Genomic DNA, 15446 nt, shown 5'->3' on the forward strand with positions numbered 1-15446 from the left:
TTGTTTTCTCCAGCCGGCGTATTGTCCGAGTCCGAGCTCCTTCCAGGAGATCAGAATGGCTCCAGGCTCACGAACCACCCGGAGCTGAATCCCCATTCCCGGGCAGAAATATAGCCAGGGATTAGATCCTTCTGTTAGTCCCAGCCTAGATTGCATATTTATACCATGATTTGGAGTGAGGGATCACGCGGCGTCGCGCTGACTCCCCCTTCATATCACGTGACTTAGGTCGCTTAACCGAAGTGGGAAGCCCTTCGGCCTGTTTTTTGAATTCTCGCACAACGCCCGCCAGAGCCAAAGATCCCTCCCCAACCGACGTTGAAGGGCCGTCGCGTGGCAGTGTATTCGCAAATAGGGACTTTATCGCTTTCGACACTTGCTGCCCGCCGTTGTCGAGCGAAATCCACCATTTTTCGCCCCTCGAACCACAGACGTGTGCCGTTTTTGCCAGAATTCGATAGGAATCGCTCATCCCGAAGCATTCGTCGCCCATCATGCCGCCTCCTCCCCATATCAAGCCCGAAAATGTCCTGAAGGTGAGTGGAACCTTCTGCTGCGATGGACATCGATGCAAAATCATGACGGTCGCGGATAACGGAGATGCTTGATGGAAACTAACGCTGGCGTTTTTGCTCGTCTTAGAGGGCTCAGGAACTTATCGCCGTGGGCCAGGCCCCCGCCGCCCTTAATGTCCTTCACGAACATGTCACCTCCAAGAGGACGCGCAGCAGCCCCATCGCTTCGCTGGAACCGGTTATGCTACTTTTCGTCGAGCTGTGCGTGGATCTTCGCAAGGGAAAGGCCGCCAAGGATGGATTGTATCAATATAAGAACATCGCTCAGAACACCAATGTGGCCACTATCGAGGTACGCGAACCATGGGCGATCGGAGGTGGATCAGAGAGAAGCTTACAGGTTGTGTGTATTTGCAGGTCGTCCTCAAGAAGTTCATCGAACTCGCCGAGAAGAAGGTGACCGAAGCCCAAGCCAAGGCCGATGAGATCCAGTCCTCGTTGGAATCGGCCGCCCCCTCGACCAATGTGGAAGATTTGGAAGCCATCGAAACCCCCGAGACCATCCTTCTCGCCACTGTTTCCGGTGAGCAGTCCCGTGATCGTACCGACCGTGCTGTCGTGACCCCATGGCTCAAGTTCCTTTGGGAGACCTACCGGACCGTTCTGGAAATCTTGAAGAACAATGCTCGTCTCGAGGTGATGTACCAGACCACCGCTCTCCAGGCCTTCCAGTTCTGCCTGAAGTACACCCGCAAGACGGAATTCCGCAGGCTCTGTGAGCTCCTCCGGAACCATGTGCAGAACGCTGCCAAGTATTCCGCTCAGATGCACGCCATCAACCTGAGCGATCCCGATACTCTCCAGCGCCATTTGGATACCCGTTTCCAGCAGTTGAATGTGGCCGTTGAGTTGGAACTCTGGCAGGAGGCTTTCCGCAGCATTGAGGACATCCACACCCTTCTGAGCCTCAGCAAGCGCCCTGCCAAGAACGTCATGATGGCCAACTACTACGAGAAGCTGGCTCGCATCTTCCTGGTTAGCGAGAACTATCTTTTCCACGCCGCTGCCTGGAGCCGCTACTACAACCTCCTCCGCCAGTCCGCTGCCGCCCTCGCCGCCGGTCAGGGTACCAAGAAGGAGAACCCTTCTGTTACTGATGCCGACATGACCAAGGCCGCCTCTTTCGTCCTCCTGTCTGCTCTTGCCATTCCCGTGATCAGCACCTCTCGCTCTCGTGGCGCCTTGGTCGATGTGGATGAGGTCCGCAAGAACAAGAACACTCGCCTCACCAACCTTCTGGGTATGGCCCAGTCCCCCACCCGTGCGGTCCTCTTCAAGGATGCCCTCAACAAGGGACTGCTGAAGCGTGTTCGCCCTGAGATCCGTGACCTCTACAACATCCTCGAGGTCGACTTCCACCCCCTGTCCATCTGCAAGAAGATCACCCCTATCCTCAAGCAGATTGGCGCTGATCCCGAGATGGAGAAGTACGTTGTGCCTCTTCAGCAGGTCATTCTGACCCGTCTCTTCCAGCAGCTGTCTCAGGTTTATGAGTCGGTTTCGCTGAAGTTCGTGTACGAGCTGGCCCAGTTCCCCGACCCCTTCCAGGTCACCCCCGCCATGATCGAGAAGTTCATTATGAACGGCTGCAAGAAGGGAGATCTTGCCATTCGGGTGGACCACATCTCGGGTGTTCTTACCTTCGATACCGACGTCTTCTCGTCTGCTAAGGCCCTGCACTCTGGCAGCGCCGCTGGATCTGCTGAAAGCGAGATCGGCTCGGTGCAGCGCATGCAGAACACTCCTGCTGAAATCGCCCGCCTGCAGCTCACCCGCCTCGCCAAGACTCTTCATGTTTCGTGCATGTATGTCGATCCCTCCTACAACGAGGCTCGTCTGCAAGCCAAGCAGGCCGCCCACGCCCGCGCTGCTGCTGGTGCTGCCAAGGAGCATGAGGAGACCTTGGCTCGCCGTGTCGTTATCGACAAGAAGAAGGAGGCCGCCACTGACGCTCTCCAGCGTAAACAGAGAGAAGAGGAGACCCGCAAGCGGATCCGTACCCAGCAGCTCCAAGAGGCTGAGAAGCAGCGTCTGCTTGATGAGCAGCGCGAGCGTGAGAAGAAGCGCATCAAGGATGAGCAGGATCGTATCCGCGAGCAGGAACTCAAGAAGCAAATCGAGGAGTTGAAGAGCGGAGTGAAGGGCATTGACCTCAGCGAAGTTGATCTCAAGGACCTCGATGCTAACCGCCTTCGTGCGATGAAGCTCGCCCAGCTCGAGAAGGAGAAGAACGAACTCAACGATCGTATTCGCACCACTGGTAAGCGTATTGACCATCTGGAGCGTGCTTTCCGTCGCGAGGAGTTGAAACACATTCCTGCCGACTATGAGGCACAGAAGAAGCGTGATATGGAGCTCTACGAAGCCATGAAGGCCGAGACCTTGAAGGAGGCTGAGGACAAGCACAAGGAGGCTGTTGCTCTCAAGCACCGTCTCAGCCGTCTGGTACCTGTGTTCAACAACTTCCGCAAGGATGTCTCTGAGAAGCGTCACGAGGAGTTTGAGAGGCGCCGCAAGGCTGCCGAGAGAGACTTCGAGGCCAAGAAGAAGCAACGTATCAAGGAAGTGCAGGACCGTAGGCGCCGTGAGAGGGCTGAGCGTGAGGAAGCTGAACGTCGCCAGAAGGAGGAAGAGGAGCGTATTCAGCGTGAAGAAGAAGAGCGTGCTGCCAAGGAGGAAGAGCGCAGACGTGTTCTGGCTGAGGAGAAGGCGAAGCGCGAAGAGGAGAGAAAGTGAGTGCACGGTTTTGACCCCTGTTGGCTTATTTTGTCAATATTGAAGAAATGTTGCTAACCTTACTTCCAGGAAACTCGATGAGATTGCCCTTAAACAGAAGCAGCGCGAAGAGGAGGCCGAAGCCCGTCGTGCTTCTCGGAAAGCCGGTGTTCCAGAGCCGCCCTCTCGTGCAGAGCCCGAACGTACTGCTCCTCGCCTCAACCTGGCTCCTCGCACTGGTGGCGGACCTAGCTGGAGAGAGCGTCAGGCCGCCAAGGAGGCCACCGGCGGTGCTGCTCCTGAGCCTGCCAAGGAAGAGCCTGCTGCTGCCCAGCCTCCCCGCCGGACCGGTGGCTACGTGCCCCCTCATCTCCGCTCTGGTTCTTCAACTGCCCCCGCTGCTCCCCCTTCTAACGGCGCTGCACCAAGCCGCTACGTGCCCCCTAGTGCTCGCGAGTCCGGTTCCTCCACTCCCCCCTCTCGTACGCAAACCCCCGCTGCTACTTCTGAGGAGCCTAAGAGCGCTGGAAAGTGGGTGCCTCGGTGGAAGCAGCAACAAGGCCAGTAAATAATTCACGTCGTTTGAAAAGTTTCTTGGAATGTTGAAAGGATGTGTTGCTTTTACAATTTCTCCCTTTTTATTCTCTCTCACCCTCATGTTCGCATTGTCTCCTCCACGGTATCATTTACCTTGTTTCTATGATGATCGCTGAGACTCCAGGGACATCTTTTAATCTGGTCCCTAGATAGTCTCTCATGTTCACCAAATGCATTTATGTTCCATTAAATGAAGTCTTCACCACCTTCTTTCCTGTCATATCCGACAGTTACTTGGATGGATAATGCAGAAGCTATGAGTCTCTTTCTTTCACCGTATATGATTGTCACCTTTCCGCTTTTGTTCAAACTCTTGCCAATGGGTAATTGGTGGCGTATGATGTCTAATTCATGTTGATTTGACTTGACACTCTTACCTACCTTTCATATAAATATTGCAGATTGATTCGGGAATTGTCACGAACATGCTACACCCAGTAACTGAGTAGCGTACTTTGCCTGATTATTTCCTTGGGTGGGTACTTTCCGTTAAACTACTCATGGTATTTATTCTTTGTTTATCTGGTGTGTCCTTTTCAACGCCTTACTGTACAAAGCAGAAATTAACTGGCAAGAAACGGACCGGTGTAACTGGTAAAGGAATGTATCTCGGCCTGCGAAGAGAAAGAAAAGGAACAACAAAGAGGATTGGTTAAGATGTCGTATCTAATGGGCCGCGATTGGCAGGGTAAGTACTTCAAAAAAGGAGATAGATAGGGTGTATGTATGTATGTCTGGTTGTCTCGTGTAGTATTTATGTTGAGAATAGGTTCAGAACAAAGGAATAAGTGCACGACGTGAATGAAGATCTATATACTTGGAAAGGAAGAGTCAAAGTCAAAGTAAAAAGGGGTATGTCGCAGCCTCTAATATTGCGCGGATCATTCATATGCTGAGGCGATGTTATCGTGAGAATTTCCGTTCGTGAGTTTGGTTTCAAGCAGCGGCAGTGGCGGCTTCTGCGCCGGCAGCTCCGAAGAGTCTCTCCCTCCATTCTCCGCAGACGGCTTCGAAGCCGCTGACAACGTCTCCGCACTCGCGCCCGGCTTCCCGGTCTCGAAGACGGCGATCCCAATCGCCTTTCTCAATCCACCGGGTGCCCTCTTCGCGACTTTCTTCTTCACGGCGGAGTTCGGAGACCAGTTCGCGCGCGGATCGGAGTCTTCGAGAGGCGGTGGCTGTTAGCTGGCGCGATTCGTAAAGCGTATCGCTTAAGCTTTGTAAAGAGAGTGTGATTTCGGATGTTTGCGAAACGAGTGATTGGAGGGAATAGAGCGGGTTAAGAGCGGGTGAGTGAGAGGGTGTTGAGGGTCCTGATGAGTGACGGGATTGGACCGGGAAAGGATAAGGGAGGTTGGGTAAGAGCTCGTCGTCGATCAGAGGGATGAGGGAATCTATAGCATCTTCGGAGAGAAGAGGGAAAGGAGAGAAAAGGAGAGGGTGGGTGAGTGTTTGGAGAGTCCGAGTTTGGTGGGTGAGATGTGAAGTAATGGAAGAGTGTGCTGTGATAAGTCTGTGCGGATAGGCCAAAATCAGTATAATTACTTCACAAAAGCAAATCAGTCTGGACGAGTGAAGGACGGCCATACCTCATAGCATTGTTTTCGATCCCACTCTGTCCACCAAGATCCCGAAGTGCTTCAACAACGCGAGCAATGGCGTGATCACTTTCACTCCCATTGTTTTCCAATCCCCGCCGAGCCAAGCTCTCAACCTCCGCCATCTGCATCTCTAGACTTGGCGAGATGTCCGCCGCTTCCTCCAGGTCCGAGTCAGGGCCGTAGTCTGAACCGTCATATTGTGATTCGGTTCGGCGATGTCGATGACCACCATTCCGAGTCTTGGGTTTTGGAGGCTGCAGGGAAGCACGCTCGGACGAGTAACCTGACGACGGTGTCCTGGTTCCCATGTGATAGCCGTCCTCTGAGTCGCTGCGATCCATATGTTGCGAATCGGCAGGGATATGTTCGACCTCCTGTCCTGACGTATACCCATAGCCGCCCTCCTCCTGCTCCCAAGCATCAGCCAGTTCGTCTGCAAGGTTTCCCAAGCCACCCCCACCCATATCCGCAGCACTGCCAAAGTCACCCGACATTCTATAATGAGATCCGTTTATGCTTTGCGCATGGTGTCCGCGGGCCGGCGATGACGAGGCTGAAAAGCGAGGGGACATAGGCGACCTTGGAGGGCTATGAGAGAAGCCATTTGGAGCATATGTGCCTGGAGAAATAGGGTCAAAGTCGATGCTAGATTGGGACGGATGATGGCGGTGAGACAGTCTCAGGGGAGATGGTGGGATGGACGGCATGGTTCAACCCCAGCCAGTTGGATGGATAATCGGAAAAAGAGAAGGTTGAGAAAGAAAGACTGCAGGTGTCACTCAGACAACGTTTTAATATAGCGGAGCGAACGAGCCGTTGGAAATTGCAGCTGCAAGGGTCCCTCCGATGATGGTCTTGGAACGTGACCAGGGGTTGCGGCGCGGAGGGGAAAGTAGAGTAAAAGGATGTCAACAATACTGGGTCAACCGCATCACCAGGACGCTCCAGGAAATATTTGTAAAAAAAAAAAAAGAGACAAAAGTTCAAGCTCTGTACCTCAAAACAAACCAAGATATTTACCAGTGACAATGATTCGAGGGAGTGAATGAATGAGACGGCGTGGAGCAAAATAAGGGAAAGTTGAGGCCGTCCAAATCATCGGCCAGAGCGGCATTTTTCCCGTGACCGCCGAAGCCCCAATTGGGCCGATGGTTTCTTTCCCCACGGCGGAGCTTCAATTCAATCAATTACCTTCAGGACAATTTAATAATTTCCCACCACATTCCTCTGTTTCTACATAACCTATCACTGATTACCTATTCTTAACCATCCATTTATATTCATTCACTTTCCATTTCATACTGACCACACCACCATGAGTTCCATCCGGCGCATGTCCCCGACGGACCTACTCTCCCTCAACCTGACGAACCTCGACCCATTAACGGAGAACTATGACCTGGGCTTCTACCTTAATTACCTCATGCGGTGGCCTTCCCTCTTCAGCAGCGTCCAAGACCGCCGGGAAGGCATTGTCGGTTACAGTATGTGGAAGGAATAGCCATAATACTTGTTCCATGACACCCAGATTTAGATTCTGGGCCCCACTACATATCGCATATGCATGTCGCTAACGTGGCGCCATTCATATAACAGTCATGGGAAAGACCGAAGAACAACACCCGTCCATGCGTCACTCTGAACACTATACTCCCTGGCACGGCCACATCACCGTCTTGACGGTGGCGCCCGCATGGCGTCGGCTTGGCCACGCTCGCCGTCTCACCGAGAGACTCGAGCGTGGATCCGACATCAACGACGCCTGGTTTGTGGACTTGTATGTCCGGTCTGGGAATAAGATAGCGGTGGACATGTATAAGGGAATGGGGTGAGTATCGCGCGATCCAATGCGCATGTCGCAAATTTGCAAGGCTGACAAGGGCTCCTACAACAGATACTCTGTATTCCGACGGGTGGTGAATTACTATAGCGATGATCCGACGGGAATGTCAGATTCCGGTGAAGACGCATTTGATATGCGGAAGCCATGCTCTCGAGATAAGAATCTACAACATGTACGGGAAAATGGGGAGGATTTCCTTGTTAGTCCAGAGGATGTTTCATAGAGTCCCTGGTCTGTTTCGATGTTTGCTTGGGTATGTGCATAATAAAAGTGCGGTATATTTTAGCATTCAGGTGTTTCGGTGTTATCTTCGATCTTCTGTCTCTTTTGTGTTGTTCTTGCATCCGGGATTCTTTGCAGTGCTTCGCGCTCTATTAGATGATGTCGACATAAATGTGTACGGAATGAGGAAAACTGCATTGAGTGGACCATGCGCTCTAAAATGTTTCTGGCGCTTAAAATACTGTAGCTCAAGTCCTGAAATTGTAGTCTATCTATTTGACATTAAATTATGTATAAACGTGCAAACTTAAAAGCAAGTATCTATGAAAGCATGCAACTTTTCTAGGGCCCAAAACTCCAGCCTCCCGGCATAATGCAATGACTTCGTGTGGTGAGATATCATTCGACCGTTACGATCTGTTCAAGTTGGGGTGTCCCGTTAGGGGCATAGAAACCCTGAGAAGGGATGCCGATAGCTCTGTGTTGGAGCGGCCTCGTTTTCCTATCGGGGCTTGACTCAAAAGGGCAAGAACAGCATTCCTCATATGGCTTCAGGCCTGATAGGAAGAGGCAGGGCTCCTGAGTTTAGGCTTTAGCAGTAAGATGGAAGCCTGTGCGAGACAGTCTCAGCGCAGCAAAAATCGAAGAAGCCGTGATGAGACAGCAGGCAGTGAAAAGTTGAACACCAAGATACTTATGGGTGCTGTCCAGAATGGCACCGCCGATTGGTGTTCCGATTAACAGTCCGAACGAAGTGGTTGAGAAGACCATACCCAAGCGTGTTCCCAAGGTGCGGATGTCCTTGGTCATACTAGCCATGACCACCGGCGGCAGCGAAACGAAACCACCGGAAGTAAGACCATATAGAACGGCCAAGACGATGATACCAGGGACGTTGTGCACACCAATCCAGGCAAAGGCAAGAATAGCGGTAGCGGTAGCGGCAGGGGTGAGCACGTTCAAAGGGCCGGTATGGTCGGCAACGAAGTTGGGCAAGACTCGTCCCAAGGTGGACCCGGCGTTCAGCATGGAAAGAAGATAGAAACCCAGGTTGGAGTCGACAATCCCAGTCTGGATGGCGTAGGACTGGACGTAGAACAAGAAGTTGTAGAACCCCAAAAAGCCCATAAACATAGCGATGGAAAACATGACAAATTGCGGTTCTTTATAAGCTGAAAGCTGAAACAGCTTGCGTTTCTCCTTAGGCTGGAAGCGCATTCGCATGATGCAACATGAGATGCAGCAGGTCCCGAAACAAAGGAACCCCAACGCACGCGTAGCCCACTCGAACCCAACCCTCTCCTGCAGTTGATTGAACATTATTGGGTAGATCACGCCACCAATGCTGCTTCCCGAGGCAGCCAGTCCATTGGCCAGCCCTCTCTTCTTTTGGAAGTACTGAGGTAGGATGGCGACCGAGGGGACGAACAGACAGCCGGCTGATAGTCCGATAACAACCCCTTGTGCGAGGATTAGGTGCCAGAACTTGGAGGATAGACTAGTCATCATAAGGCCAAATGGCAGCCCAACAGACCCGAAGGTGATAAGGCCACGGAAATAGCCTGCATCGAACAGGGGACCAGTCACTACTCCGAACAACATGAGAAGGAACGACTGCAAGGATCCAATCCAGGCAATAGAGTCTGAGGACATGTCGGACAAGAAACTCTGTTCGTAGTACGTTTGGAATGCACCCCAGGTGTTGATGACACCCCTAAAATATGACGAAGTTAGCGAGTTGCCTCACAAGTAAAGGATACATGTCTAAGTGCATCGCACGACGTATGAATGGCACATACCAAGAATTGAAGAACAGGAAGAACGAGCCAAGGACTTGCAGCCAGGTATTCAACCCCGTGTCAAAGGTTGGCTCTTCTTCGGGTTTCTCTCCAGAAGAAGAGTCCGACAAATCGGACCTCTGTTCGTTGCCATTATGTAGATGGTTATTTGCCCCGGGATCCACGATAACCTTCTCTTCGATATCAGCATCCGTACCCATGTTGACAGCGGCTCGCTTGCGGTTAAACAGCCCTTCTGCGAATGCAGAAACACATAGAAGACACAGGCAAGGAAGGGAGGGTGAGATAGACACGCACAACGACGCTGTGGTCAAGTTTGGGGAGGCGCTTTCCGACGAAGTCTGGCAGGCCAGTAGTAATGCTACCTCAGAAAGATAAGCGAAGAGGAAACTACAGTGGTCTGAGACCGGAACAGTGGAGATTTATGAATTGGCATTACATTTTCTCAGCGCCTTTTGTCGCAGCGGGCCGATAGCAGGCTAAGCTTGCGCACCAGGTTAAACCCAGGGCCGGTGGAGACTTTCGGGGAGACGGTCCACAATCACGGGTCCCATCCTTCAAGCAAAGCCAGAAAAATTGCGAAAAAAAGTAGCCTAGAACAAAGAAATTTGTTAGTGACCCATCGGTGGAAAGCACCCTACTGGCTAATGACTGAATTACCGAGTACACACTACACAGGGCGTCAACCATTTCACGGCGCATTGCCGACGGTGACTACCATATCCAAAGCTGAACCTTCAATCCTGATGTATCGACTGCAAGGCTACCCCAAGTATTGAGAATGCCCAACACTTGAACACCTGAGCTTCAAACCGATGATAATTGAGACCTGTAGGTTTCATGAGGTCCCATCATTGATTGGCTCAAGGACGAGTGGTCGGCAGTCACCGCATCAAACGTCTAGCCGAGTAGTGTGACGACGTGCCGATTATCCAGCGGGGAAGGAGACCATATTATTAATCCATGTCACATTTGATCTTTCAGAGGATGATCATTCAGGAATCTTGGCTTTCTTGGTATCAATTGGCTCAGCCCATATGAACCGTATATCGGCCCAAAAAAGGACGTGGACGAAATTAAGGTCCTTTTCCATGAGTCACGACCCAGTGGAGTCTGCGGGTTCCGATTTCACCTCCGAACAATAAACCTGTATTGATACGGAGAAGCCCTAAATCTCCACGTGGGAGATCATGATGCGGGCTTATCGATTGATATCTGCACGAAGGCCATTATCGTCCGTCTGAACCCCCAGGGACCTCTGTACAATCAGCAGCGACGTAACGAGGTCTCTTGTATAAGAATGTGGGGGAACTTAAAAAAAAATCCTTGGTCACCTGTTTATCGCCTTTTGCATCGTTTGAACATGATCGTATTTGATCCGGCCCCGGAAAATCTCCCACCCGGTGCAGACCCTAAAACGGTTTCAATCAACGTACGTAGTTCGCTCCTACGTTTTGTCACCTTCCTCTCTATAGAGTCTATACTTAGTTCGATGTCTCCACTACCTTTCACATTAGGGTAACTTTATCGAGCTTGGCTCTGCATCCGCTTCGAAGCTAAGCCACAGTGTAGCTATGACCCAAATAACCGACGCTCACTGCAAAGTAGTATGACATCTGTCCTGATTTATGGTAGACTAGATAGAGACAATCCAGGCTACCCAGCCAATATATTACGGTCATTAGGCCCGTCACTAATGGGGTATAGTGTATAGAAGCTGTCAAGAATAGAAGTGTATGAGACTGTCCGAAATTGAACGCTGTGATGCCCTTCAGAAACCTTCAACCATTCGGGGTGGAATCACCCATACCAAAGCATGTGGAGCTTAGAAGCCTGCCCTTCTGAGTAAATACTCACAAGGGTTTCAATGACCCTGAAATCTGGCGCCCCGTAATCTCATAAAACGAGTACTGTACAGGCAGTAATACCTCGTCCTGAAGTGTCCATGACCGCGGGTTATACAAGTAAGGTGTAGAAATAGTTGTGGTACTTTCGTGAATGTAGCAAACTGGTCACCAATAATCGGGTTGACAAGTGTCAACGCGCGTCTAAAATTATTTTATAGTAGCATGGTAGGATCCTATGGAAAGCAACAGTGTCAACATCAAAACTATTTTTTCTTTTTCTATATTGCAATAAACTGTACTGCGTTATCGTTTTGTGGTTTTTTTCCCTTCCCAGTGACCTAGGCTGGCTAGCCATTATGGTCCGCTTTCCTACTCCAAAACTCCAAACGCTATGCTGCACACAAGGAATGAAAGAACGTACATGATAATAGAAAGAGCCCAATTTCCAATACACAGCCGCCCATTCCATCTTTTTATTTAGAGTAATTCTTCGCATGTCCAGTCCTCGTACCTAAATGAGAGATACAACAGTCAGACCCGAGTTTGAAAGGCTAGGGGATCAAAAATGCCGCTTACCATCCATCAGGCAGATATCTTCTCACAATGAGGGGAATTTTCTTCTGGTTCAGTTCCTTGATGGCGATTTGCAAGGGATCTGTCTCTCCTTCAAGATCCACAAGCACAGGAGCGTTCATACTAGTAATATGTCAGAACAACAATTCCCCGCGTCCAGGATATATCCGTCTATGACCCACCTGATTTGCAAGGCCCTGGTGCCCAGAACACGCGCCCGCTCATACTTGGTCATGTATGGGGTTGTCGTGCGCTGATCGTTTGGCACCTTCCTTTCCCGCACTTGCTCCATCACTTTCCCCGAGTATCCGGCGCTAGGATCGCCCGAAACGACAACACGATCTCCATTGACTGCGGGAGTGTAGTGATCCTCTCCATATGCTTCTGCGCCTTCCACGCCCTCAATGTCCTCGGGGTTCAAGAAGTCTTCGGGCTCATTGTCATCGTAGTCTTGACCGGCGTCGAAGTCATAGCTAGAAAAGTGTTAAACCAGAAGAACTTCTATTGAAACAGCCATCCGGCAAAGAGATCATGTTTGGCGCATCCTCTTCTCTTTGCGCTAGCTGTAGGTTGCTGTGGAGAAATGGCTTCTTACTTGTCCTCGTCACCGTGGTCACCGTAGTCAGACATTGTGCCTGTTTAAACGCAAAGGAACTGGGGAAAGATGGAGAACAAGTGCCACACAAGCGAATGAAAAGCCGATACGGAGTCCCGGACGATCTGGGGTAAAGCGATTGATATTGCGACGGAGCTTCCGAGTGAAGAATTCGATATCGCGACTCGAGAAGGCGGCGGAAAAAGTTCCTTAGACACTAGTCCCTTTTGGGAGCTTTAATCTCACCGCTTTAACAGCATTTTCGGCAAAATTTCACGATAAGCAATCTCAGATAAAATTTATCGTTGTTTTCAACTGTCGCTCTTTGATCAAATTATTGTCCTAAATGCTGTCATAAGTTTGGAGGTAGTAACTCTGGTGCTCTTGAGCTATGGGTCAAAAAAGAAAAGCCTCGGAAGGCCTTGATGCTCCCAAGAAGATCCTCAAGCAGACGGCACTGGATGATACTGGTAAGGAAGCTCCCTTCCGGCCTTGAGCATCATTGAAAGACTAAGCATTCTTCAATGGATGTAGATCCGATCTACGAGGAAGCACATTCCGATTGCGATTACGTATCGTCAGATGAAGGGAGTGTAGATAGCAATAGCCTTCATGAGACCCCGGCAACTCCCATCTCAACAATCTCAGCCAGGTACCCTTCCGAGCTGAAGACTCACCGCTGCCCTTTCGACGGATGCACAAAGGCCTTCAATCGCCCAGCCCGCCTCCAGGAACATCTCCGTTCGCATAATAACGAACGGCTCTTCGAATGTACTCACGAAAATTGCGATAAGACGTTTTTGCGAGCTTCGCATTTGAATCATCATATCAAAAGCGCTCACACTGGAGTTCGAGATTATGTATGTGACCGGCCGGAGTGTGGAAAGAGTTTTGTAACCGGGTCCCGTCTTCGTCGCCATTTGGCTGCCCATGATGGAAAAGAAAAGTACCGTTGTACGGAATATCCCCCTTGCAATGAAACCTTCCGAAAGCACTCGACCCTCCAGAAGCATATAACGACCGTTCACTTGAAGCGAAAACCATTTCAATGCCCGCATATTGATCCAAGTACTGGTCTGAAATGCTCTATGGCTTTTGACACCGCTGGTCACCTGCGAGCACATGAGAGCAGAGTTCACACGGAGAAACGGTTCAGCTGCACGGAGTGCTCGCAGCATATGGAAGTAGCCGATCCGTCCTCAGATAACCCTTCGGCTGGCTTGTCCGCAGTGACTTTCCCTACCTATGCTCTTCTTCAGGCTCACATTAAAACTGCCCATCCCCCACAATGCTCCAACTGTTCTATCACATGTTCGACAGCCCGTGAACTACGTCGGCATCTCGAAGTCGCACACGGTGATGTGAGTCTCGAAGAACGAAAAGTATTTCCGTGTGTGGTCCCCGGGTGTGATCGGAGCTTCACGAAGAAAGGAAATCTGACGGTCCATATCCGGACCGTCCACCAAGGCGAGAAACGGTTCGTGTGTGGCGAGACAGACCTCTCGAACTCCAAAAAGGTAGCGGGGTGGAATGGCGATGGATGTGGAAAGCGATACGGAAGTAAACTCGCTCTCGAAGAACATATTCGTACCGCACATCTTGGCTGCCTGAATGCTAAAGCTGAACGACGACAACGTCTTGGTCTTGGTAAAGGACAACAGAATGCTCCAAGCAGACCTACTGGTATATCAGCACTGGCCGCTCTAACGGGTGAGGGCTACGCCGAAGAAACAGGTCGCCATATTCCGTGTTTCTTTGATACTTGTGCGCACCGCTTTCACCGCAACTATGACCTTTGGGTGCATATGGGCAGCAAACACAGCTGTACAGAAGACGAGATCCGCGATATGTTCATGCAGCGAGCATTGCTGGCTGAAGACCCAGAGCCTATTACCGGTGACATGCTTGGAATCTACGGACTTGAGTTTGATGATGACCCCTCTTCTGAACCGTATATTCTAGGGGAAGCCTTGGGTGCGAGCGCAGATCTGGGCACAAAGGACGAAAATACCCTTGCGGGCCTGAACCCACCAGGCTTCCCCAGTACTCTGGAATTCGACTCCAACTTTATGATGCAAGATGTTGATGCGGAGACATCAAATGCTGATGATATGGCGATGATCGATCCTTTACTATCGTATGATATGATGGACGTATAGAAATTTCCAACGATAATTTCGGGTTCTTCTCATTGGCGATTTATAGTGCATGGTCAATCTGCTCTTTATTTTCTATCTTCCACGTTACTCTCTTTCTTTCATTTTTTTTCCTCGCGCATATGATACCACAAAAGTACCTTGCAGACTAGTCCAGATAATGGAGCATGATCCTTGGTTAATCAATTTAAGTTATAGCAAAATAAGCCCATGACACTCTTCCTCTTTCCATATCCTGCCTAATCTGTACAAACCCCAGCACTCAATAGCCAAGTTTCAACAAAATATACAGAGACATTTGAGCTGTAGAAAACATTAACATACACAAACCCAATAACTCCTGCGAAAGAAACCATCTTTGTACCATTCTATCTAATAATAGCAATGCTAGACCCCAAATATGAAGCTCAAGCTGTTCTGTATTGACTCCAGGTGATTTAGTACTGTTAAGGATATATTCGCGAAACCGGGATACACAAATGAGAAATAGGAGGAAAAGTAACAGAAACAAGATATGGTTATGTAGTCTAGTGAGCTGAATTTAGCTTTCTTTTTTGCATCTTCTCTTTTCTTTCACAATATGTTGACGGCTTGGTACAGGAACAGCTATGGTGTATTTATGGAACAAAATATGCTCTCTTTCAACAATGGGAATAGCAGGGTCTGTTCTGGCTGCTGAGAAAACGGATGAACTGTGCATGCCCAGAGCTGCGTTGAAAATGAGGAGGGAGAAGAACTGGAGGGAAGATATTCTTGCAGGATATTGAATGAGATAGAGAGAAAAGAGAGGCAAAGACAGAAAGAATCACGATACACAAGAAAGGGATATGGCTGTAAACAAGCCTGAATAAACAAACCATTATTCATGGACTATTGTTTGTGTTTGTACTTTCAAAAAAGCCTAGCTCGAGAGGCTGGGTATT

The 15446-nt window shown here is 50.2% G+C and overlaps 6 protein-coding genes across 6 annotated transcripts; 3 read left to right on the plus strand and 3 right to left on the minus strand.

Moving 5' to 3' along the window:
* The first annotated feature begins 325 nt into the window (after positions 1-325).
* Positions 326-3968, plus strand: tif32 (putative eukaryotic translation initiation factor 3 subunit EifCa). Its single transcript, XM_032078671.1, has 4 exons — positions 326-536; positions 643-867; positions 933-3307; positions 3381-3968. The coding sequence occupies exons 1-4, from the start codon at positions 495-497 to the stop codon at positions 3856-3858; spliced, it is 3120 nt and encodes a 1039-aa protein (XP_031941077.1). The 5' UTR covers positions 326-494; the 3' UTR covers positions 3859-3968.
* A 566-nt stretch (positions 3969-4534) lies between these two features.
* Positions 4535-6340, minus strand: BDV37DRAFT_127031 (uncharacterized protein). Its single transcript, XM_032078670.1, has 2 exons — positions 5477-6340; positions 4535-5400 (listed from the first exon to the last, which is right to left on the minus strand). The coding sequence occupies exons 1-2, from the start codon at positions 6193-6195 to the stop codon at positions 4824-4826; spliced, it is 1296 nt and encodes a 431-aa protein (XP_031941078.1). The 5' UTR covers positions 6196-6340; the 3' UTR covers positions 4535-4823.
* Positions 6341-6696: 356 nt separating this feature from the next.
* Positions 6697-7791, plus strand: BDV37DRAFT_127156 (peptide alpha-N-acetyltransferase complex B subunit NAT3). The gene is made up of 3 exons (XM_032078675.1): positions 6697-6972; positions 7085-7316; positions 7383-7791. Exons 1-3 carry the CDS (start codon positions 6804-6806, stop codon positions 7552-7554), a joined length of 573 nt encoding a protein of 190 aa, XP_031941079.1. The 5' UTR covers positions 6697-6803; the 3' UTR covers positions 7555-7791.
* Positions 7792-8001: 210 nt separating this feature from the next.
* On the minus strand, positions 8002-10237 carry BDV37DRAFT_127126 (MCT family MFS transporter). Its single transcript, XM_032078674.1, has 3 exons — positions 10013-10237; positions 9353-9945; positions 8002-9267 (listed from the first exon to the last, which is right to left on the minus strand). Exons 2-3 carry the CDS (start codon positions 9550-9552, stop codon positions 8139-8141), a joined length of 1329 nt encoding a protein of 442 aa, XP_031941080.1. The 5' UTR covers positions 9553-9945; positions 10013-10237; the 3' UTR covers positions 8002-8138.
* A 1204-nt stretch (positions 10238-11441) lies between these two features.
* BDV37DRAFT_127118 (DNA-directed RNA polymerase core subunit RPO26) lies at positions 11442-12531 on the minus strand. The gene is made up of 4 exons (XM_032078673.1): positions 12368-12531; positions 11955-12245; positions 11776-11895; positions 11442-11710 (listed from the first exon to the last, which is right to left on the minus strand). Exons 1-4 carry the CDS (start codon positions 12400-12402, stop codon positions 11677-11679), a joined length of 480 nt encoding a protein of 159 aa, XP_031941081.1. The 5' UTR covers positions 12403-12531; the 3' UTR covers positions 11442-11676.
* Positions 12532-12671: 140 nt separating this feature from the next.
* On the plus strand, positions 12672-14802 carry BDV37DRAFT_249249 (C2H2-type zinc finger protein). Its single transcript, XM_032082057.1, has 2 exons — positions 12672-12837; positions 12902-14802. The coding sequence occupies exons 1-2, from the start codon at positions 12759-12761 to the stop codon at positions 14524-14526; spliced, it is 1704 nt and encodes a 567-aa protein (XP_031941082.1). The 5' UTR covers positions 12672-12758; the 3' UTR covers positions 14527-14802.
* The last annotated feature ends 644 nt before the right edge of the window (positions 14803-15446 follow it).

This window comes from Aspergillus pseudonomiae (genome assembly GCF_009193645.1).
Source record: "Aspergillus pseudonomiae strain CBS 119388 unplaced genomic scaffold BDV37scaffold_36, whole genome shotgun sequence".
Lineage (NCBI taxonomy): Eukaryota > Fungi > Ascomycota > Eurotiomycetes > Eurotiales > Aspergillaceae > Aspergillus > Aspergillus pseudonomiae.

What these genes read in the sequence shown, in the direction of transcription:
- tif32 (XM_032078671.1), top strand. Translation starts at nt 495, where the DNA reads ATGCCGCCTCCTCCCCATATCAAGCCCGAAAATGTCCTGAAG. An exon ending in AGCCCGAAAATGTCCTGAAG is followed by an intron (nt 537 to 642) that starts GTGAGTGGAACC and finishes TGCTCGTCTTAG; the next exon opens with AGGGCTCAGGAACTTATCGC. An exon ending in CCAATGTGGCCACTATCGAG is followed by an intron (nt 868 to 932) that starts GTACGCGAACCA and finishes GTGTATTTGCAG; the next exon opens with GTCGTCCTCAAGAAGTTCAT.
- BDV37DRAFT_127031 (XM_032078670.1), bottom strand. Translation starts at nt 6,195, where the DNA reads ATGCCGTCCATCCCACCATCTCCCCTGAGACTGTCTCACCGCCATCAT. An exon ending in ATCGAAAACAATGCTATGAG is followed by an intron (nt 5,401 to 5,476) that starts GTATGGCCGTCC and finishes CTATCCGCACAG; the next exon opens with ACTTATCACAGCACACTCTT.
- BDV37DRAFT_127156 (XM_032078675.1), top strand. Translation starts at nt 6,804, where the DNA reads ATGAGTTCCATCCGGCGCATGTCCCCGACGGACCTACTCTCCCTCAAC. An exon ending in GGAAGGCATTGTCGGTTACA is followed by an intron (nt 6,973 to 7,084) that starts GTATGTGGAAGG and finishes TTCATATAACAG; the next exon opens with TCATGGGAAAGACCGAAGAA. An exon ending in GACATGTATAAGGGAATGGG is followed by an intron (nt 7,317 to 7,382) that starts GTGAGTATCGCG and finishes CTCCTACAACAG; the next exon opens with ATACTCTGTATTCCGACGGG.
- BDV37DRAFT_127126 (XM_032078674.1), bottom strand. Translation starts at nt 9,552, where the DNA reads ATGGGTACGGATGCTGATATCGAAGAGAAGGTTATCGTGGATCCCGGG. An exon ending in TTCCTGTTCTTCAATTCTTG is followed by an intron (nt 9,268 to 9,352) that starts GTATGTGCCATT and finishes GTCATATTTTAG; the next exon opens with GGGTGTCATCAACACCTGGG.
- BDV37DRAFT_127118 (XM_032078673.1), bottom strand. Translation starts at nt 12,402, where the DNA reads ATGTCTGACTACGGTGACCACGGTGACGAGGACAA. An exon ending in GACCACGGTGACGAGGACAA is followed by an intron (nt 12,246 to 12,367) that starts GTAAGAAGCCAT and finishes ACACTTTTCTAG; the next exon opens with CTATGACTTCGACGCCGGTC. An exon ending in ACCAGGGCCTTGCAAATCAG is followed by an intron (nt 11,896 to 11,954) that starts GTGGGTCATAGA and finishes ACATATTACTAG; the next exon opens with TATGAACGCTCCTGTGCTTG.
- BDV37DRAFT_249249 (XM_032082057.1), top strand. Translation starts at nt 12,759, where the DNA reads ATGGGTCAAAAAAGAAAAGCCTCGGAAGGCCTTGATGCTCCCAAGAAG. An exon ending in GACGGCACTGGATGATACTG is followed by an intron (nt 12,838 to 12,901) that starts GTAAGGAAGCTC and finishes CAATGGATGTAG; the next exon opens with ATCCGATCTACGAGGAAGCA.